Source organism: Vigna unguiculata, chromosome 9 (assembly GCF_004118075.2).
Source record: "Vigna unguiculata cultivar IT97K-499-35 chromosome 9, ASM411807v1, whole genome shotgun sequence".
NCBI classification, from domain to species: Eukaryota; Viridiplantae; Streptophyta; class Magnoliopsida; order Fabales; family Fabaceae; genus Vigna; species Vigna unguiculata.
This window is the reverse complement of record NC_040287.1, coordinates 5,674,265-5,697,383: the sequence shown is the minus strand read 5'-3', so window position 1 is coordinate 5,697,383 and position 23,119 is coordinate 5,674,265. Positions and strand designations below refer to the sequence as shown.

The 23,119-nt window shown below is 32.3% G+C and overlaps 2 protein-coding genes across 2 annotated transcripts; both read left to right on the top strand.

The window, feature by feature from the left end:
* The first annotated feature begins 222 nt into the window (after nt 1-222).
* Nucleotides 223-4,789, top strand: LOC114163224 (reticulon-like protein B21). The gene is made up of 9 exons (XM_028047402.1): nt 223-1,722; nt 1,800-1,859; nt 1,950-2,052; nt 2,166-2,240; nt 2,339-2,483; nt 2,606-2,675; nt 2,955-3,020; nt 3,880-4,002; nt 4,345-4,789. The coding sequence occupies exons 1-9, from the start codon at nt 552-554 to the stop codon at nt 4,521-4,523; spliced, it is 1,992 nt and encodes a 663-aa protein (XP_027903203.1). The 5' UTR covers nt 223-551; the 3' UTR covers nt 4,524-4,789.
* A 15,661-nt stretch (nt 4,790-20,450) lies between these two features.
* Nucleotides 20,451-22,520, top strand: LOC114163026 (CBL-interacting serine/threonine-protein kinase 6-like). The gene has a single exon (XM_028047070.1). It carries the CDS (start codon nt 20,808-20,810, stop codon nt 22,125-22,127), a length of 1,320 nt encoding a protein of 439 aa, XP_027902871.1. The 5' UTR covers nt 20,451-20,807; the 3' UTR covers nt 22,128-22,520.
* Nucleotides 22,521-23,119: the final 599 nt, after the last annotated feature.

The window sequence follows — 23,119 nt, the reverse complement described above, 5'->3', positions numbered from 1 at the left end:
AAGGTACTTGTAGCTACCATGACAAATCGCATTTCCTTGTGCCTCCACCATTACACGTAAGCAGGCTATGGACAAAACCGCTAAGAAAATACACTCAATTCCATAAGTACACTGCAGAATTCACACGCACTTTGGACTCTCTGAGAAGAAGGACAAGATACATATTACATGCAGCAAATTTAGGTGTACAGTTTCATGTGATGTGAGAGTGAGACTATTAATGACTTTTAGAGTGCCTCGGTAAGAGTGACGAGAGATCAGAGGGAATCAATCAAATCGATGCTAGAAAAAGAAGGGTTCTTCTCTTCCTCAGCACCCTAATCATTCAACCCCACCAAATTTACCTTTGCTTTTTCTTACCCTGGTATGGCACAGTTATCATACAGAAAGAGATAAAATAAAAAGGAAAAAAGAAAAGTGACCAACTACTCTCTCTACTTTTGATCTCTCCCTCACTCACTCACTCTCAATTGTTTTGCAAAAGGATCCCAATGTTGCACCCCACCAACCGCCATTGCTTGAGCTAGAAGCCTCTTATCCACTAACCACCTATGACCCATTGGAGTACTGATAGCCAGGTAGAAAAAGGAGATAAATTGATGGAAGTTGGCAAAAGGAGGGTAGGGGCTAGAGGGAGTGTGGTTGCAGGGTCAGTGTGGGAGAGCAGAATGAAGAGTGATGAAGTGAGAGGTGGGATCAAGGTGTTTAACGCAGAGGAAAATCCTGAAGAAAATGGTGGCGGTGCCAGATTGAAAAGAAGCCCAATTGGGTGTGGAAAGAGGAAAACTTGGAAATCTGAGAGCTCTGAGGGGTCAGATAATAAGATCCCAATTCAGGTGGCAAGAGGGAAGACAGAGACCCTGAAGAGTTCCGAGGAGCTGAACATTTCTTCCTCTGATGGAATAAAGAAGAGTCCAACACAGACCAGAAAGATTGCTTCTTTTGCGAATAAACTTGAGAGAAGTCCAGTTTATCCCAAAAAGAAGAGATCTGAGACACAGAAGAGTAGTGAATCAGACGAGGGGCATGAGAGGAGTCCGGCACAATTGAGGAAGAGCAAGTCAGATCCAATAAAGAAGAGTGCTTCTCCTGGTGTCAGCTCAATTCAATTGAGGAACACGAAATCCGAATTGGATTTAGTTGCTGATGAACCAACCGATGAAAAGATTGAGGTTGAGAATGAGAAGAATGACGCTGACGATAATAGTTGCATGGATTTGGATGATGTGTGCCAAGAGAAGGTCATATCTAACAGCTCAGCGAATGCGGTTCAATGTTCAACAGAATTGTCGGTTCAGGTTGGTGATGATTCAGATGAAGTTGCAGTTGATGAAGCAGATGAAGGAGATGAAGAAGGGGAAGAAATTGAGATTGAGATGGAGGAGAGAATTGATGTGAAGGAAATTAGTATTGCAGAAACTATGGTTGTCAGAGAGCCAGAAAGTGATGAGGTTGCTGGGAAAGAACAGGACAAAAAGGTTATTGTGAATGAACCGGAAAAGAAGGTGGTTCTGAATGAATCAGAACCAAAGAAGATTATGAAGGAACCAGAACCTAAGAAGATTCTAAATGAACCAGAACCTAAGAGGATTGTGAGTGCCCACATGCGATTTCATCACAAAAATGAAAGAAAGCCAGTTTCTGTTCCTCATAGTCTGAAGCAATCTCCTACAATCAGAAGGAATTCCACAATTCACCGGAATTTCGCCCAAGCTAATTCAAGTAAGGAATTTTCAGTTTGTTCTTTCAATTTGTTCCAGTTGGCTTTGTGTTTATTATAATTTATTGTGATGGTCCAGTTCCAAAGGCGGAAGAACACCGCAGCTTTCCACAAACCCAAAGCAAATTGCAGAGTATAGGTGAGGATTCATCGAAACTGTGAAATTTACTGTCAAAATTTTATTCACATAATGGTATTGATTCTTTGTCCATATAATTCTCCTCTTCAGTGGATTTAATCATGTGGAGAGACGTTTCAAGATCAGCATTTGTTTTTGGATTTGGGACATTCATCATAGTCTCATCTTCTTATGCAAAGGATATCAATCTGAGGTTAGAAATCAGTTATACAGAGTTTTTTTTTCTTTTTTGTATACTATCAGTATATAATTTGCTGTTTCAGAACAGAACCATGATATGAAGCTTTTCTTTCTTTGTTTCTGCAGTCTTATTTCAGTGACTTCCTATATAAGTCTTGTTTATCTGGCTGTCATCTTCCTATATAGATCCCTAATATTCAGGTGATAACCCAAGCACCATGGTGAAAAATATATTACAATGACAATTTTCAAGAACATTCATAATCTTTTCTGATTCTCTTTTGGATCAAACTTAACAGGGGTTTCATAGAAGTTGAGGACACAAATTATGTATTGGGAGAAGAAGATGCAATTTGGATGCTGAAATTGATCCTTCCTTACTTAAACGAGTTTCTGTCAAAAATCAAAGGCCTGTTTTCTGGAGATCCAGGCACCACCATAAAGGTAAATTAATAGATTCCTTTGCTCACTGGTATTATGATTATCTTCTTATCAACATTACAAATTACAGTAACCCAGAAGATTAAACACCAAATTTTAATTTGCCATTTGTGAATGAATTGCAGTTGGCTGTTTTGCTCTTTGTTTTAGCGAGATGTGGCAGCTACATAACCATTTGGAAGATGATCAAATTGGGTTAGTTTTCAAGGGTTCATGCAAAAGCCTATTCCTTAACAGAACTCTCTCAACACTAAAAAAGGCTAAATTTTTCACATGCTGGTTCCGTTATTATTCTGAAATCAACCATTACGAGCAATTTACATTTCTCACTCTTTGCATAACTATGGAAGTGAAAAATGCATCTTTCTTCTCCACCCCCTTCATCCTCATTATTATTATTATTACTATTAGTTATTGAAAGTGCCCTTTCACCAAATCGATTACTGACATTTGTTTTGCCGTCATTTGCCTCAGGCTTCTTCGGAGTTTTTACTGTACCAAAGATCTGCACTTCTTATTCTGCACAGTTAACTGCATATGGTAATTTCCTGAAATTGATGTTGCTTTTTCTAACATTATTTAATGCCTGAATTATGACCCTACAACTTTTAGCTGCTGTAAACAACATAGTACAGTTAGTGTAATTAGGAACTGCTAGTGCTAGATGCTAAACTGAGTTAACGATGTTTGAATTGTCTCTCTACTCTTTAGTGTAATCTAACCCGATCATGGACATATATGAAGTAAATGACAAAAGAGGTTGGAATTTTCAGTGGGTTCTTGGCTAACTATGATTTTATTTTGTTTCATTATACAATGGGTGGGGTTTTAACTGCATCATAATGTGGATCTGATGGGGGCAGAAACAAACAAACACAAATAATAGTTTAATGCAGTGCAATTATACCATCTAAACGATATAAATAAAGTTAGAAACTTTAAATCTAATTCTGCTTCAAGATAATAAATTTTATGACTTTAAAGATTTGGTACTTGATGTGATGATGGAGGCATAATTTTATGCATCACATGGATGAAGCATCTCTGACTTTATTTTATTTTATTTTGTGTCTGACAATTTGATTTGAAAAGAAGAGAACGCAGTCACAGTGTGGGATATTAACATAATGGTGTTAGTGAGTGGTCCCAATCCCAAAGATGAAACCTAAAACTATAGTCTCTCTTCACGTGTTACTGTGTCCAAGAACCTTATTCTTTTGTTATTTTAATAAATGGTCCTGTTTTTCTTTTAAGGAAAATAATCTTTTTACCTCCAAATGAGAACAGTAATGTGGTAATTAAAAGAAATGAATTTTGTAATTGTAAGGGGAAAAAAAAAGGATGAAAGACGAAATAGTGAGTATGAATATATGGTCACAGTTTTTTTAATGACATGAAGGAAATTTTTGGATTCGGCGATTCCGAGATGCTTGGGATTCATGCACACACAAAAAAGCAGTGGCTCTTGGCATCTTTGGGCTTGTCTGGAATTTATCGTCAGTTGTTGCTCGCATTTGGGCAGGTACTTATGTTTCCTCACACTGCATCTTTTACTTTTTAAAATATGAATTTAGAGTTTAGGTTTGAATTTCAATTCTTTTGTTTGATTTGCAATGTCCTTATTTTTTTTCCTAAAATAAACCTATTTAAAAAAATCCAAATAATGTTGAAAGTACCACATCAATTAGTGATGACACAATCTCAGAATATATAAATAAAGTGTAAATCTTATCTCAAAATTTAAAATTGATTTTGTAAGATTGAATTAGACTTAAAATTCATTTCTTACGATAATATAAATGATTAGTATTTTTTACCGGAGAGTCGAACCGATAACCAACGGATGAAATTGTGTTATTTGCAGTGTTCGTGTTATTTGTGGCCTTTAGATATTATCAACAGCATTATTTGGTGAGAGATGAGTTTGGGGAAGATGAAACAGGATGTGATGAAACATGGGAAGAACCTGTTGGAGCGAGACACAAACAAGGACATGCAACCAACAACCTTAGTGACACCAATAAACTAAAGAAAGTGTTCTGAAAGGTTAAACAGGCTTGTTCAGTTGTTAACACAGTCCCATCTTCCCTTTAAAACTTTTTTATTTTCTTTTATATATGTTTTCGTTTAAAAGTTTCACGTAGAAGTTTCCTTATATATAAAAATATGATGTAAATTTTTGTTATGTTAATATAAAGCTTAATTTAGTAAACAAACCCATCAGGGTTCAATAGGGAAAGGGAACAATAGCTTGGACGTTAATGTTCTGTAATTAGCATTCACTTATAATAATTTATCTTCCTTATGGTTCAAATTCTTAAATTCACTTTTCATATGTAAAAAAGCCTGAGAGCATTTTAGAAAGTCTTGTGAGAGTGATTGAAATTCTTAGAGTCTTATATTAATTCTTAGGAATCGAATGGTAATTAAATATCGTGAAGGTGTTAATGGAGTCTTCACAAGTGACTAAAATAAGTGTTACACGAAGGAAAATAAGTTGTTATGGGCGCTCTGGGCCATGTTCTGCCATGGGCTTTTATTTTCGTTTTGTTAAGCTAGCACGTATATATAGGCTTTCACTTCCTTCACCTCCACAAATTTTTAAAATAACCATTTTACAATGTCACTTTCAGAAATATATATATATATATATATATATATATATATATATATATATATATATATATATATATATATATATATATATATATATATATATATATTTGAACGCAAAAATAAAATAAGTAAAAACCATTATATCTTTTACGTTTTTTTCTCTCCCTCTTTCCTTTCTTTTTTTCTCTGCGATGAAACTTAATAAGTAAAAACATTTTTTTCATTGTAAATGTAATTATATTAAGTTAATAAGATGTATAATTTAGATAAAGGGGATAATATGTATTAATCTTTTCACAGTTTCAATAAATGCACTCATTGACATATTTGACGAAGACCTTATAAGTTGTGATGTACACATCACTAACCTAAGCCTTTTCATGGTTTTGTTTATTTTTGAAAATAGTTTTATTGATGCTAAATAAGCAATTAATTGTCGATTGCTGAAAATACCTACATGTCTGGTGCGTGTGACAAAAGAATTATGAAGTAAGCATCCATCGGTTTCGACCTCGTGGTAGGTCACGTGGCATGAAAATGATGTAATTAATAGTGTGATGTTTTGATTCCTTAAAAAACGAAAACACTTAGTGCTTTGAATACAGAACAAAAATATGTCATTGTTGTAGTTTCAGAATCTTCTCGACTCCCTTATTGTAGCAATTGTAAAGGGCGAATAAAATTCACAGAATTATGACAATTCTACGAGGACCCTCATACTATTCCTTTTTCTTTTTTTTTAATATTTAATAAATATATAATTTGGTGTCGATCGTAACTAACCTGTGTTTTTAGTGAAAATAAATATAAAGATATAAATTTATTCCAATCTTAACATAAATAGTAATTGTAAGTTATATTTTATCAATCATCTTCAAATTTTCCGTTTACATAAATGAATATGCGCTAATTATAAAAAAAAAGTTATGAAAAGTAATATTTTTGTATAACAATCATAATTTGAAAAAAAAAAACATTTTTATGTTGATTTTCCTGATATTTTTAATATGTAAAAATAAAAATTATACATTTTTTAAGTGATTTTAGCAATTGATTTTCAAATAATTGCTCAAATGCTCGTAAAAGATTCAAAGGATTAACTTTCAAAATTTAAAGAGTTTGAAAAATAATTAGTTCTATTTGGAACTTCAAATTGGATCAAATAAGAAAAATGAAGATATTATGAACAAAAGTAAACTATGAAAAACATGAATTTGATTTTAAGTCCAAGATAAGGGTAAACGAAATCCTAATAAAAACAAATTTGTAAATAAATCATACAAAACTTGAATAAATTGAAAGTATTGTAAATCACAAACATTTCATTAGTCGTCCTTATTGAGGTTACAAAAATCTCAGTGTGCTAATTAAGTTATAACACAGAGAGAATAAGAATTTCAAATCTATTGAGGTTGTTCTATGTTATTTCTATAACACTAATTATATACTAATTTATATGTAATGTCTACACTATGTTGACAACTGTACACATATTCTTCTCTTCGAGCAAATAAACACGTTCAAAAAATGGTTATTTTTTAATGCATTTAGCCATGTTATTTATAATTTTTATCTGGATGTATTTCAGACTATATATGTTTGTCTTGTTATAATGGATTTTTTTATGGTATTTATGGTCTTGTTTAACTGTTGTGTTTTTTCTTCGTGAACAATTGATGAGCCAAATTATAAATCATCAACAAAATTGATGATAATATGTTTTATTACTTAAGTTTCCATAAAAATTTATATTATTTATAACAAGTATTAGTCTTAAATTTTTTGATTTTGTACCAAATATATTTCTAACAACAAACGATCATGTTAAGCTTTTTTATCATGTTAAGCTTTTTGTATTCTTTCTAACAACAAACGATCATTTAAACATAAGTAGCTTTGACAATTATTTTTTTTCATTTGTATATGATGTCAAGTTCTTTGTATTCTTTTTAACAACAAACAATTGTTTAAACATAAGTAGTTTTGGCAAATACCACAATACCTTGGTGGGGACTCTCTGTTTCATCCTTCTAATACTTCCACTAGGTCTGTTTCTAAACCGTGATAATTCACATATTTGATACATCGTCAATGAAACAAACTTATATTTGTATGTATCTTTTTATACTCCAAATCAGACTTTAAAAAATCATATATATGGGTTTTTCTCAAAAAAAAAAATCAGAAACCCTTCAAATCTTGGAAACCTACTTTGACATTATCTTCCCTTCCTTCTTCCAATACTCAGAAACCCTTCGAATTCGTCGCACTATATCCAACAAGTACTTGCATAGAAGTTGTACAATGGTTTGTTGGCGTGGTGGAGATCTATGTGGGTGTGTGTTAAATTCAGATAAGTCGTCATCCATCCATAGTTAACCACATTTGAAATTACTCGAATCTGACTAACCTAAACCACTAAATGGTCAGATATGAATTTGAAATGATAAATTTAGACTGTGTTGGATTAGTCGTGTTGGCCCAAATTCGGCATAACACAATTGTTGTTCAACCTTATCACTAGTGCAGAATTGCATTTTTACATCGCCTTATAGGCCTCGGTTATTGTGGAACTGAAACCTATAAGGACGCGGTGACATTTTTGAAAATTTTTGAACTTTTTTGCCTCGAGTCCCAATCCAACTGAATCCTATAAGGGCTTTTATGCTTCGGTTATCACTCAACCGAGGCCTATAACGCTTCAGAGTTCCCAAAATTTTCAAAATTGCCATTGACAACAGAAGCTTTGGCCTCAGGTGGAATAGGACTGAGGCCTATTCCACTTTATCCCTCGGTTATTAATTGAACCGAGACCATATCCTTTATTTAGGGTTCCAAATTCGCGAACCCAACACTGTTCATCTTCGTCCCAAACTCGAAATTGTTGTTCCTCTCTGCGCGAACTCCACCACACTCGGTTGCACCATTGCCCCACCCTCCACCACAGCCACCACTATGCTCCGACGAAGGTTGTCACTACTCCATGCCACTTTGGTGCGTCGTTGTGGCTATATGTCAACGGTGCAGGAAGGTGGGTTCGTTCCAGCGAGTTCGTGTTCGTGGAGGAGAAGAATGAGGTCCTACGCAATTCAGGGGTTGTTGTCACAATGGTCTGATGCGATTGCCCCGATGAAGGTTTGAAGGTGTTGTTGTGGAGGAACTCTGGTTCGTTTCAGCGCCTCACTCGTGCTTTGGGTTTCATGTTGGTGGTAAATGACTCGCGTTCTTCTGTTCGTGGTGCAGAGGTAGTTCAGGCGCGATCTCAATCGCTTATGCGTTGAAGATGAAGGCAATGTAGTGATCTCTCGCGATTAGGGTTTTGAACGGTGGTGAGGTTCGTTGCGGTGAGTCTCTAAAAATTTAGAGACTCTATGGTCTCGGTTTCCAGGATAACGGAAACATAAACGTGGATCTATGGCTTCGGGTCACACCCGAGGCCAAAAGCCTTCACCTTTTGGCCTCGTCCTAATATGCTACGATTCGGGAACCGGTACAGAACATAAAAAATAATCGTTGCCAAACGTCCTTCCTGCACTAGTGTATATACCTTTATGATACACTCACTAGTATAAAAAGGGGATATTAAATCGGTTCTGGAGCGTGTATTAAATCGGTCCCAGAACTGATCTAATATAAGACGATGTAATATGTCTCTCATATATTAGATCGATTATGGTCCCAACCGATCTAATAAGTTTAGTTATATATATAAAAAAAAGTATCCATGAGGCTCTAACCTGCCATTTGACCCTTCAGATTCAGAATCAGAAACGCATCCACCATTAGATGGAAGCAGAACAACATCATATTCTCTATCCACCTCTATTTCTTCCCTATTGTCCCATTTTTGCTTCACCTTTCTTGATGAGGACCCCGTATTCATCTGAACCATAGGAAACCTGCAAACATTTTATACACTCCAAAATGAGAGATTCACAACAGCAACCAAACTATTCAAATCAAGAACAAAAAATAGCAAACCTCAAAATAGCCACACAAACAAAATCCCAACGTGGCCACCATCAAGGTAACTGAACCCATTTTTTACCCCCAAAACAATAAATTCACAGGTTGAAACAATGAAAGCATGAACTTTTGCCAAAGAGAGTGGACCATTGAACGACGGCTACAACGTCAACAGTGTTGCGTGGACGACAACAAAAACCCCTCGATGGCGAACGACACGACAGCTTCGACAGCGTGACAGCTTCCACAGCGCGACAACGTCGTTCTTGCTTCAACTGGGTGGTTCGTGGTGCAACAATGGTGGTTCGCGGCGTCGAGGTTGTGGTTCGTGGCGTCGAGATCTACATAGCAAAACAGAGATGATGAACAGTGGTGGATACACAATGAGATGCGAAAAGAAAAAAAATGTAGAGTAAAACAGAGAAGATGAACAGTGATAGATGCAAAGTGAAACGCGAAAAGAAAGAAAATAAAAAGTTTTGTAGATTTGAGGAACAAAAATATTAGATCGGTTGTCAACATAACCGATTTAATATGGAAAGCTGATAACTTTTTTTAGGGTCATATTAGATCGGTTCCTCACAACCGATCTAATATAATTCACATTATTTTCAAAATTGCCACCGCGTCTTTTGTTACGTTGGTTCCTCTATAACCGATCTAATATCTCCTTTTTGTACTAGTGACTTGAACCGATAAAAATTTCAATCCAGTCGGAGAAAAGTACTCACCTTAACAAAAAAAAAACAAACACAACAATTAATTCAAACGGGCAAAACAACACTAACACCTCCATATATACAAATTAAGAGGACTGTTGTAAAAAGAAAAAGAAAATGGCACCAAAATCGCAAGAAAGAATAAGACTAAAAGTAATAATTTAAATAAGTTTTAAGTTGAATCATTAGTCCAATATAAACAAATTCCACTTATTTGAAAAATATACTCCTTATTCATGTAAAATAGTTATTCCTTAGGCTTAAATACCTTTTTGGTCCTCATTTTCGTAGTGTTTGTTGCGGATGGTCCTCATTTTCACAAAATGTTTAAAATGGTTCTCATTTTTACCGAATGTTTAGAATGGTCCTCATTTTTACAATTCGTATTTTATTTGGTCCTTTTCTGTAACGATGTTTAAATCATTAACGAAACATTGTACAGGTGGCACAGTTTGTATTAGGGTGTGTTACGTGTACTGTACAGGTGGCTAATTAACGTTAATTTTTCAATTTAGGGGAAATTTTGCAATTAGGAAAAATTCTTTATCTTCGTCTTTCTTGAGTTCAGATTTGCAGAGGAAGCAGCTAATACTTGCCATTTCATCATTGGATTGCAGTTGCACTCTTCATTTCAATTTTCTAGTTAATCATCATCAACGAGGTAAGTGGGTTCAGGGTTTTCTGGGTTATGTTTGCTCGTGGGTTAGGGTTTTCGTAATTCTATTTTTGGGTTTGTTTGTCTTTCGATTGTTGTGATGTTCTGCATGGTTTCTAAATTACTTCCATGATTTTGTGTAGTTTGTGTCTGTAGGTGGGGTTCAGTGGAGTATTATTTTAGTTGGTTTGTTTGTCGGTTGTCGATGTTGGTGTAATGGTTCCCATTATTTTATTTGTAATTGATTGTAGCAGTGGTCCCTCATTGCGTTAAAGTAGGCTTAATAATATCAACATAATCAAACTAATTCATTTCTTCATTTAACAATAGTACAAAACATATTGGACTTTAAAAGATTACACACAATAACAGTACGAATAATACAATAACAACTCAAGTGAACCCTATTACTAATTGCAGCCTCTTCTCAGCAACCTTCAATGACTTCTCCAAATCATTAATCTGCCTCATTTATGTCATGATGATGACATCCTTTTCATCAACACCACCATTTGAAAAAGTTGTAGCCCACATTATTGGAACCACCACTCTGTAAATCAATAAACCAAAAATTAAAACCAATTTATTATTATCACAAAAATAAAAATAGATTGTACCCAAAATTTTCTACCAATATTCTTTGGAGTTCTTGTCATCCTCAAAGCAGTCATCTCTCTGCAACTACAAATCGGGGTTAATTCTTTGGAGTGCACGAAGTGATACAACACGGTTGCCTCCAACGATTACAACCAGAGGTAAAGGAAGAAGATTGGGACTGTAACATACCTATATAATGGGATTGCAGGAAGAAGAAGATTGCATCAATACCAATTGGGAATGGAGGAACAAGATTGTCAAAACTCACTAACTGCCCAAACATTCCCTACCAAAACCCTAGCTCACTTATTTATCCCCAAATATCTAATTAAGCCACTTGTACAGTACAAGTAATACACCCTAATACAAATTGTGCCACATGTACAATGCTTCGTTAATGATTTAAACGGCGTTACAAGAAAAGGATCAAATAAAACACGAATTGCGAAAATGAGGACCATTTTAAACATTCTGTAAAAATGAGGACCATTCGCAACAAACACTACGAAAATGAGGACCAAAAAGGTATTTAAGCCTTATTCCTTACTTGCATTCTCAAGTAAACATATCCATAAAATACAACTATTTGATAAAATTACAAGTAATAAAGAAGGATTTATGCATTATTGATTTGAAAATTATGGAAAGAGTGTTGTAACCTGTAAACATCTTTAATTAAAAGTTACAAGATAGTTGTAAGAATTAAATTAAAATATTTACTTAACTTCGAAGCTTAAAAGAAAGACACTAAAATTAGTATCTCCATACTAATTTTAACAGGATAAATGCTGAAGATGTGAACAACGTATTTTAAAATTACTTGAATGTAAGTGTGGCGTGTTTTTGAGCGTTGGATTTGAAAGAAAACGGGTTTATAACAAAATAAGTAGACGCGGGTTTATACGTTGTAGAGGTTATTATGACTTACGAGTGATATTAGCATTTATAAATGGTGAACAGAAAGAGTTGAATTTGAGTGGCTGAAATTCGATAACTTATCTAAAAGACTGAGATAAGGTATAGTTTGTGGTGTGGACATGTATTTTTCATTTCGATAATGTTTCTCTACGTAACGTGCAATCAAACGCAATGATGAGAATGTTTGGAAGTGTAACGGCTATAATACAGACACGTGGCACACGTGACCACCTAGCCGTTGTGTTCAAGACAACTCATCGTTTTTAATGAATCAATGAATTTGGAAAATTTTGTTCTGCACCCTTCAGGAAGCTACACATTTATGAAGTTAGGTCATGCCTCAAGTTTCTCTCATCCTTAATAATTAATGCTTTTTCTTCTTATGTTTTTAAAAAGTTATTTTAATATTTGTATTTATTAAAAATGTCGGTTAATTTTAAAAACTATTCGAGATTAGTTTTCTTGTACTTGAAATTATGATTTAGTAACGGCAAAAAATTATGAGGGATAAAATTCATATTTTATATGATTTGAGGACTGAAATCAAGTTTCACAACAGAATATAAAGACTTCAAAAATATTTTTTCTTCTATTTTAAAAATATAGATTTACTGTACGAGAACAAATTTTCCCAATAAAATTTGATAAGAAGAAGACGAAGAAAATGGAAACATGGCCTCCCTAAAACATTCTGAGAGTGAGACATTATTATGCGTAATTAATTCGTCTTATTTTGTTTATTCGTATTTTTATTTTGTTTAACTCATTGTAACTATTTACTTTAACAGATTGCTACACCAGAAATTGTCTCAAGCAGAATAGAGAAGTTTGAGCTATAAAAATTGAGATACATTCGGTAGTTTTATATATTTCAAAATGGACATGTGAAGAATTCAAATATAAAATTAAAAGTTTAATATTTAAGGAAACTCCTCGTCTTGTTTTTTAATAAGAAGTAGTGTAAGATTTTTTATACATTGATCATGACATGGACTCATGACATGATTCTCAATCTTTAATTTAATATTGATCTTTTATATATATATATATATATATATATATATATATATATATATATATATATATATATATATATATATATATTAAGAAAACTAAGGAGATTTATATCATTTATAGTTATGCCGCATTAAAAGTAATCAAAGGATATTAAAATAGTTTGGCAATTATGTATTCAAAAGGTTACGTGATCTTTGATGTGTGGTAATTAAAGAGTAATTTTATCTTTTATCTTGTAATGTAAATAGAAATACACAATTTTATTTCACCCCAAGAGACAAAGAAAAAGTTAAAGGATTTTCTGAAGAGAGAGTGCATATTCAATTGAAAGGCTAAACTACTATGTTTTCATATTATTATGAATTTAGGTATGCATCTACTATTAATTATGATGATTAACATGGTAAATTCAAGGTTATATTGATAGGTTTTCCTTAGAGGATTAAGTTTAAGTTTTGTTCAAATAATTGGTGTCATAGTCATTGTCATGCTTGCTCATTTGTATACTTTTTTTTTTTTACTTATCGTATGTTATAATAATGAATATAGGCTTAAATATATTTTTTATTTTTATCTTTAAATTAAAATTAGAATTAGTTTTCATTCGAAACTTTGATGCAATTTAATCTTTCAATTTTAAAAATGCGTGAATTTATTTTTTTTAATTAAATTTTGTTAAGTTTATTTAATATTTCAAACATGTTTTATGATAATTTCTTAGTTAATATTAAAGTGAAAATATGTCAAACGATATATATAAACAACTCAAATCTTATCATGAAAATATTATCATAAAATGCATTTAAAACATAAAATAGAATTAACAAAATTTATTGTTATATAAATCCTTATCGTTAGTATTTTAACACCATGACGAGATATCATTGAATAATTAAAATTTTATTTGTGTTTTATTTGGAAGTTATGCTGGTGTATTTTGCATTTGTCGTTCTCAATTTAGTTATGAATGACCCTGATTACTCTCAATATCCAAGAAATTGAATGAACTTTTTATCTTTTCACCATTATAAAGTTATGGACCAACATAAAAAATCTTAGTATTACACTCCCTTGTCTATTACACTTGTACTAGGTTTTTGTTGTCTTTTACAATCTTCTTGTGAAAACTCTTTTTAAATGTTTTTAAACTATCAAACAATTATTCTTATGTCATTTCATCACCACTATCTTACAAAATATTTATGAAAATATTTTAAATTTAATTCAACTCCCCCTTTAATCTGAAATGTTTCTTTTCCTAAGTCAGTCTTATATTTATTATTAAGACAATGATATTTAACCCACTTTTTCTGATCCACTTTTAATCTATCACTTCAATCACCATTAGATTATCAGATCACATCATTAAAAAAAAAATGATCTAATGGTGATTGAAGTAATGAATTAAAAGTGAATAAAAAAGTGGATTAAAATATCATTTTCTTTATTATTAACAAATTACTTAGTAAATACTTAAATAGATTTTGTCTTTACATATATATGGTTGGGGTGAGGTGAGGAAAGAAAGACCTACACTAGAAGGAACCGGTTTTCATGTCTCAATCATCATACATTAATATATGTTTTTTCTTGTCAAAAGTATCCATGTCTTAATCACTTAAAATTCAATAAATTAAATCAATGATTAAGTATGCGCGCATGCTAATTAACCAAAATATATTCAAGAAATCAAGAGAAAACATACAATCATTTTTTATATTTTCCAATATTGTTTAACTTTTAATAAATTCATGTTTCACTTTCACCGTGAGATTAAAATAAAGAATCATACACAGTCATCATAAGTAAGTTTAAAATATGTGATGATGTTAGAATAATAAAAGTTTGAATAGAATTCAAGTGGGTAAATATCAGGTTAACTAAACTACTTATATTGATATATTAATTAATTAATTAATTAATTAAATTTGCTTTTTATAATAGTGAGGAGATGATATATGTACATACAAGTCACTAATATTGAAGTATTCTCATGAAAAAATGTTTGACTATGCATGTGGTTTTGATGCTCGAATTGTAGGTTAGTTGAGAGAAAGGAAGAAGAAAAAACAAAAATGGAAACATTTGGTAGAAGAAATTTCTAACAATTATACATGGTCAATTTTGAATATTTAAAAGCTAATAATGTCACTTGATAGACTATCCCTTGTGACAAAATAAAAATGAAATGAAATGTGTATAAAAACTATAATTTTAATTTTAATTTTTTATTAAAATTGTATATTTTTTTTCATAATTTATAATTTTAGTAATATAAAAATATTAAGTCGAGATAAGGGAAAATTTGGGAAATTTTGTTTCAGAAAAATTCAAATTATCATGTATAATGATTGTTGTTATTGTGATATATAAGAAAAATGAAAAGAAAAATTGAGTACTACCATTGAGTAAATTGTACGTATCTCCATAACTCAGGAATCCCCACACATGCCATGTGAGGGGGTAAGGATTGCAAAATCATTATTATCTTTAAAATTTGTTGATAAAAATTATTATGAATATTTAAAGTACATGGACTCAATTTTGTTTATCACGTAATAAATTGACTGGAATATAGTGTGAGTTCATAAAAGTAAATAATTTTTTTTAACATTTATGATATCAATAATGAGCAGTTTTAATTTAAATGTTTTTTAATGATCAAATAGTCAAAGTTAGGTATTTGAAAGAATGTTATTTACCATTTTTTAATTTTATTTTAATAGATGCAGTATATATTTCTTGGATTTATGTTTTAAAAAACTAATTTTATAGTTAAATTTATCGTATTAGATTTATGTTTCAAATACATTTAAATTTATATTTAGGCTTATATTTTAATTTTTGCTTTTATAAAAAAAAGGAAATGTTTTAAAATGTAAGAAAAATGTCTTTCAAAAAAAATTAAAAGATCTAAGTAAATAAAAAATGTTCTCGAAAGATTAAAGGGTAGAAATATAAATACAGAAAATGGAAAACGACAAATAAAGAAAAAAAGTAACAAATAAATAACATCAAACATACATAATAAGATAAATGTTTTACACAATTATCAAAAGATAAATTAAGAATATGAAAAAAAAATAGCATATCGTCATATTAAAAGTAAAATAGTTGCTTAAAAATAATTATTGTTGAAAAATCATTCCATTAACTTTGTTTAACTAAAAAATACACTAAAAACAATTACCAAAAACATAATGATAATATAAATTATTAAATTATTATTATTTTTCTTAATAAAGAATAAAATTATCTATTTGAAAAAAAACGAAAAAACAGTTACTAAAAGTTATATATTTTCTAGATAATGGTATAACTAAAAGGAACTGATTTATTAATGAGGTGAGGGGGTATTTACTGTTCAGGAGTCATACTAGACAAAAGCCAACTAGCCTTGCACAATTTTCAATGGCTTCTTCTTTATATTCTTTCTGACAAGATCAAGATCACCATGTGTAGTATAAAATAAAAGCAGAGGGAAAATAATATAATAATACGTATGATGATTGTACAGAAAAAATATATATCATGATTCTTATTATTTATGTAATTACATTTTTAACTATGTAATTTTTATTATTAATAAGAAAAGCAATTCAACTTTTAGATTTTTAACTATACTCAATTTAACATTTAGTATTTCTTAAACAATATAAAACTTGTATAAGAAGTTGATAATTTTAAAAAGAAAAAAAAAGGTAATATTGTGTAAAACTGAAAATAAATAAGAAGATATTTATTAAGTGAAAAGAATTTATAGTTGTGTATGATGAAGTAAGCCACTTGGAGGTGAAGGCCAAAGTTGATTTTCCACTTGCACATGTGACATGTTCAGTAATCAATCAGATTCTCAGCTCTCACTTTTGTCCACTCACTGCATTCAAACTAAGGAGGTTAAAGCAAAACCATGGGTCGAGGAAATTTGGTTTTTGTGTTAAATAGAGTTTTTTTCAATGAATTTTAAAATTAATCTATTTTAAAATTTTAAATTAATTTAATTATTTATTTTTTGAAATACATAAATTTAATTTTTTTAATTAAATTTCGTTAAATTTATTTAATATTTCAAACGCGTTTTATAATAGTATTTAACTTAATATTAAAGTAAAAATGTGTCAAACAGTATAAACAACTTAAATAAAATTCTGAAATACATACGAACTATCAAATAAACCTAACAAAATTTAATTAAAATGACTTAATCTATGTATTTTAAAAGATGAAATACTAAATTTATCTAAAATTTTAAAATTGACTAATTCCAAAATTATCTAAAAGTTAAGAAACCGAAAATATATTTAAATTTTTTTTTAGTTCAGTTCTTCATATTTGACAAACTCCTGATAAGTTAAAATATTGCAATAGTAGCAAAAAGATTTAATTTTAACAGTAATGAATAATAAATTTTAGTAAAAAGATTTCTTTTTATGATTATGATATATTATATTAGTATAAAAGGTTATTAAGTTTGAATTATGATTATGTTTAAATTTATGTTTGCATTATTTTATGATTGATTTGAACAACATGATAGGTATATTTGTCCATGAGGATAAGCTTCCACTATGAAAGTACCAATGATTTCGTTGTAATTGGGAAGGAAAGGGATTTAAAAGAGAAAAAAAAAAAACAGTAATTTCCAAGTTCACAAGTTGGGTTTGATAATCATCATAAGACAAAAGGAAAGTTGATAAGGTTTTGCTTTAGTCCCTAACTAATGCGAAATGAGGTACGCGGCTACTGGTACTAATTCTCAATTTCGAATATTAAGTATATAATGTTTCCCTTTCCTTCTCTAGCTGTTTAAGAATAAATTTTTGGTTCAAAAGTATAAGTGGGGATGAGCAATATAAGATTTCCGATTTTCTTTATTTATTTAGAGTGGAAACAAAATGGAATTCTTTAGTTTGACCAGATTATGTTTCTTTTTGTTAATATTTAAGATATTTCATTAGGTTTATTTTATAAAGACGATCTTCATAACTACGTAATAGTTATACAATTTTAAAAATACTAATAAAATTACTTTTTTTTTATCATTTTGATAATTCTTTCTGGGTTTAAGTAGTATTTTTTTTCTATAATATTTATGGGATTTATTTAATGTGATATTTTTTTTTTCAATTCAGCTTTTATTTTATATAAAAAGATTCAATGGGATCTTTTTGTTAAATTGGTGTTAGTATGATTTAAAAGATTATGGATTATCATACGTCATTATTTTGTTATTTTTTCATGTTTTTTTTTCTCAATCTTTGTTTTCAGATTTTTTTTTTCTTTTACATTTATTTTGTTTTTTTTTCAAATGCACCAAAGCTTCATCTCTCGATTTTCTTCATCTTCCATTAACGCAACTCCACCTCTTACAACTGCCACTCTCATAAAGCTACATTGACTTTTGCCCTTCATGCCTTTGTGCTCAATCCCAACTCCTCATCCTCTTCCATTGTGACATATAAGTCTCCAAGCTCTTTCTCCATCGCAATTGTTGTCCTTAAGATAATTTTATGCTAGTTAAAAAGGCTATTTATGCTGGCTCTAAACCTTACATAGATATGGTGGTAAAGAAAGTTTTTCCTTTCTATGTCATTATAGACTCAACCAACATACAAAGTGTATCTTTTTCTTCTTCCTTTTTCATTTGTTAAGATTTCTTGTATTGTAAAAATATGATTTTTACTATTGGGACAATTTTTTCTTTGTAAAACTTGTCTCTCCTCTCGTCATTGCCTTCTCGCCTTCGTCCATGCAAGGATTTCTCCTATTGAACCAAGTGAGGAGGAGTTATCATTGCCACTATCAATGTTTCTCTCATCGACGAACACATGAGTTCTTTCTCTCAAATTTGAGATCTTAGATCCAACTACCGCACCACATCTCCATCGAGCTCCACCATCGGCTCTGCCCACAATTGCTACCACACTTACAACTAGAGACACCACCAATAATAATCACAAGTTTTTTTTTATCAATTAACACTACAAAATTAAGAATAGATTTGTACCATCTCGATCATCCAGGATTTGATATTCGAAGATGGATATTAAACATCTAAAAAGTTGATCTAAGTTTAAAGATCAAAAATTAAATCTAAATTCGTCCTATATTTAGTTTAAATTTTACTAACAAAAAGAAAAATTAAATAAGTAACGATTATCTTTGTATCTTCATTTGCTATTGTTATCTTGGTAATATTTATCTTTTGTGATTATTATTGTAATTGTATATTCTTTTTTTTTGAATAAAAATAATTTGTAAACCGATTTATCTATAAATAAAATAGTATCTCCACCACTCACAAAAATATTGTGACGTATGTATATTTTATTTTGAGTCAAAAGAGTTATTTACATATTTTGTTGTACTATTTTTTACCGGAAGAAGATTATATAAGATTTCTAGTACTTCTTGTCTCAACGAAATCAAACACGAAGATGTTACAAATTTTACAACAAACTTTTTTTTTTTTATAAATACGAAAGTAACTCAAAAGTAAAGAACCCTTGTAATCTTTGACTTAAAGTCTCTATACTTTAAATCATAACATATTATAGTACAAATTGTTATCCTATATCAAAATACCATGATGATTAAGAACTATCATCAAATTATTTTATTTCTTAAATGACATTTATTTATGGATATTCTAGAATCATTGATGAAATATTACTTTAAGTGTTCTGAATAATCATGTTCGTACTAGTGTATAATTCATCTCCTGGAAGTTAATAATTATCACGTAAAGACTTCACTCTTTTAAGAACCGATATAGAAACCCTTTCTTTTGAACACTTATTTTTCTTAATATGTTAATCTTATTTACAATAGAAAATGAAATTTGTATGGGTTTATATCACACTATTATATTTACAGTGGAAAACACTGAAATTCAAATAATTATTTTTCCGAACGCGTACACTTGTCGCATAGTCTTAGCACAATCTTAATCAACCAACCAATGAAATTTTTGAGCAAAATATATAGGTTAAATGAATTGGCAATTCAATCCACAACCGTCAATTTATTTGATTCCAGGAATCTTGAGTAGGAAGTGTTTCATTAACAAGCTCAATGAGTAGTAGTATTAGTATGTTGATTGATTATTCATAATAATAATAATAATAAATAAATAAATAAATAAATAAAGAAATAAAGAAACAATATGGGTACATTCGTAGGTGTTATCGCTGTCATGCGGGGACCAATGTTACTTCTTTGCTTTTGTTGCTACAAACCATAAGATTCTTAATTTCTTACCCTTATTCGCTCTCCCTCTCAACCCTCTCATCTGTCACTCATTCAAGAACTAACAACCAAACCACACACCTACAACAACCCTTTTTACAATTTCAACACTCACACACGCCACGTGCCACCATCCCCACCCAAGATACCTTCCACGATCATGCCACGTGTTCAAACAGGCCCAAATCCGTAATTGCACCGATACAAAAAGGCCCTATAAATAACAGGTTCAAGCGCAGAGAATGAAGGAAATAAGAGAGTAGGAGGTAGGGAGAGAGTGATCGAATAATTGAGAAAAATCAAGCGAGTGGTTGTTTTTGGTCCCGGCAGGACCAGGGAATGAATAGAGATGAGAAGTTTTCGGCTGAAGAGAACTGAACTAAGTGGCCAAGCCAAACGCAGAATCGGCGGCAGAAATTGCCACCGGAAGCACGTGGAAGACGGGTGAACTACCCCACAATTTCTCTTCAATTTCCCTTCCCCAACCCAAATCTGTAAAAAAATATCACTTCTATATTGTAATTCGCAGCACTGCTGGTAGTAGTAAAAGAAGTAGAAGTAAAAGGAATAGTAGTGTTTTTGTATATTTTGATGATCATGGCCGAGAAAACCAACGGCGGCGAGGCTAATAACCCCATGCTGCTCCACGGGAAGTACGAGCTGGGGCGGCTACTGGGGCACGGTACGTTCGCCAAGGTGTACCACGCGCGGAACCTCAAGAGCGGAAAGAGCGTGGCGATGAAGGTGGTGGGGAAGGAGAAATTAATAAAGGTGGGGATGATGGAGCAGATCAAAAGGGAGATCTCGGCCATGAACATGGTCAAGCACCCCAGCATCGTGCAGCTCCACGAGGTCATGGCCAGCAAGTCCAAGATCTACATCGCCATGGAGCTCGTGCGCGGCGGCGAGCTCTTTAACAAGATCGCCCGCGGCCGTCTCAGGGAGGAGACCGCGCGCCTCTACTTCCAGCAGCTCGTCTCCGCCGTCGACTTCTGCCATAGCCGTGGCGTCTACCACCGCGACCTCAAGCCGGAGAACCTCCTCCTCGACGAGGACGGCAACCTCAAAGTCACCGACTTTGGCCTCAGCACCTTCTCCGAGCACCTCCGCCAGGACGGCCTGCTTCACACAACGTGCGGCACCCCGGCCTACGTGGCGCCGGAGGTCATCGGGAAAAAGGGCTACGACGGCGCCAAGGCTGATATCTGGTCTTGCGGTGTAATCCTCTATGTACTCCTCGCAGGGTTTTTACCCTTCCAGGATGACAACCTTGTCGCCTTGTATAAGAAAATCTACCGCGGTGACTTCAAGTGCCCGCCGTGGTTTTCATCCGAGGCACGCCGCCTCATTACGAAGCTCCTCGACCCGAACCCGAATAACCGAATAACGATTTCGAAGATCATGGAGTCGTCCTGGTTTAAAAAACCGGTTCCGAAGAACGTGATGGGAGCGAAGAGAGAAGAGTTGGATTTGGAGGAGAAGATTAAGCAGCAGGAAGAATGCAAGTCCACGACGATGAATGCTTTTCATATAATTTCGCTTTCGGAGGGGTTCGATTTGTCGCCCTTGTTCGAGGAGAAGAAGAGGGAGGAGAAGGAGATTCGGTTTGCGACCACACGCCCCGCGAGTAGCGTGATTTCGCGGCTGGAGGAGGTGGCGAAGGCGGTGAAGTTCGACGTTAAGAAAAGCGAGACCAAAGTGAGGTTGCAGGGTCAAGAGCGGGGTCGGAAAGGGAAGCTTGCAATTGCTGCGGATTTATACGCCGTGACGCCGTCGTTTTTGGTGGTGGAGGTGAAGAAGGACAACGGTGATACCTTAGAGTACAACCAGTTCTGCAGCAACCAACTTCGTCCTGCGCTTAAAGACATCGTGTGGAGGACTTCTCCTTCTGAGAATCCTACACCTGCTTGAACCGACACTTCTCCCATTGTTGTTAGAGACATTGAATTTGGTTCCGTTCTGCTGTGTTTGTTTGTTTGTTCATTATTGTTTGAAGTGACGATTGAGAGTTACTACTGAATTATTTGCTGGCTTCTTGTTCCAAATCTGTGTTTGGGTATGAGTCCAATGCATGTGTGGCATTAACCTGAGTGGGCAATTGCGGAAAAACAAGATAATGAACAGGAATCGACATGAAGGTGTCGAAGTACATGTGCTGTGGATGATGTTGTTCTTATGTTGCCGTCATTGTCAATGTTTGCAAATTGATTGGTGTGTGTTGTGTGGTCATGCTCGTGGCAGCCTTATTACTCTTTTTTTTCTAAAATTTTAACTTTTCAATAAATGAGTCCACTTCTACTTTAATTGGTCTTAATTTTAACATACATATAAATCTATATATCGTATTTAAATTAAAATTTCAATAATATACATCAATATTTTTAATAATAAATTTATTAATATTTTATACTACTACCTAATACCTAATATGATAGGAACTCATTTTCAATTTGATCTAGTTTCAGTTTTCAGGAACAATAATCTAACCAAATAAGAAGAAAATGATTTTTCTAATGAAATTTTCATTTTTTTTCGTAATAAAAAAATATAATAGAAAAGAAGTGTGAAATGAAAACTAAAATAAACTTGAAAATGTAAAAGGCCTGGGTATAATTTTTGAACATCATTTCTATAAATTTTGTAAAAATGTTAAAAATAAAATAGGTTAATTATTGCCTCTATCAACAGTGATATGGGCAGAGTTCTAATAAATTAACACTTTCAATAGTGAATAGAGATGCAAACCATAGTTTGTAAGATCACTAAATATCTCTTTTTAAGGATGTCTACAACTTTAACCCTTTATACCATTAAACTTGATACTTTTACTTGATGATGTAAATGATTTTATTCACAAGAAACAAGTATCTAAGGTTGAGTTTTATGTTTAAACAGGATGATGA

Excerpts from the sequence above, each read along its gene's own strand:
- LOC114163224 (XM_028047402.1), top strand. The coding sequence starts at position 552 with ATGACCCATTGGAGTACTGATAGCCAGGTAGAAAAAGGAGATAAATTG. Across the intron at positions 2,053-2,165 it reads GCAAAGGATATCAATCTGAG|TCTTATTTCAGTGACTTCCT; the intron begins GTTAGAAATCAG and ends TTGTTTCTGCAG. Across the intron at positions 2,676-2,954 it reads TTGGAAGATGATCAAATTGG|GCTTCTTCGGAGTTTTTACT; the intron begins GTTAGTTTTCAA and ends CATTTGCCTCAG.
- LOC114163026 (XM_028047070.1), top strand. The coding sequence starts at position 20,808 with ATGATCATGGCCGAGAAAACCAACGGCGGCGAGGCTAATAACCCCATG.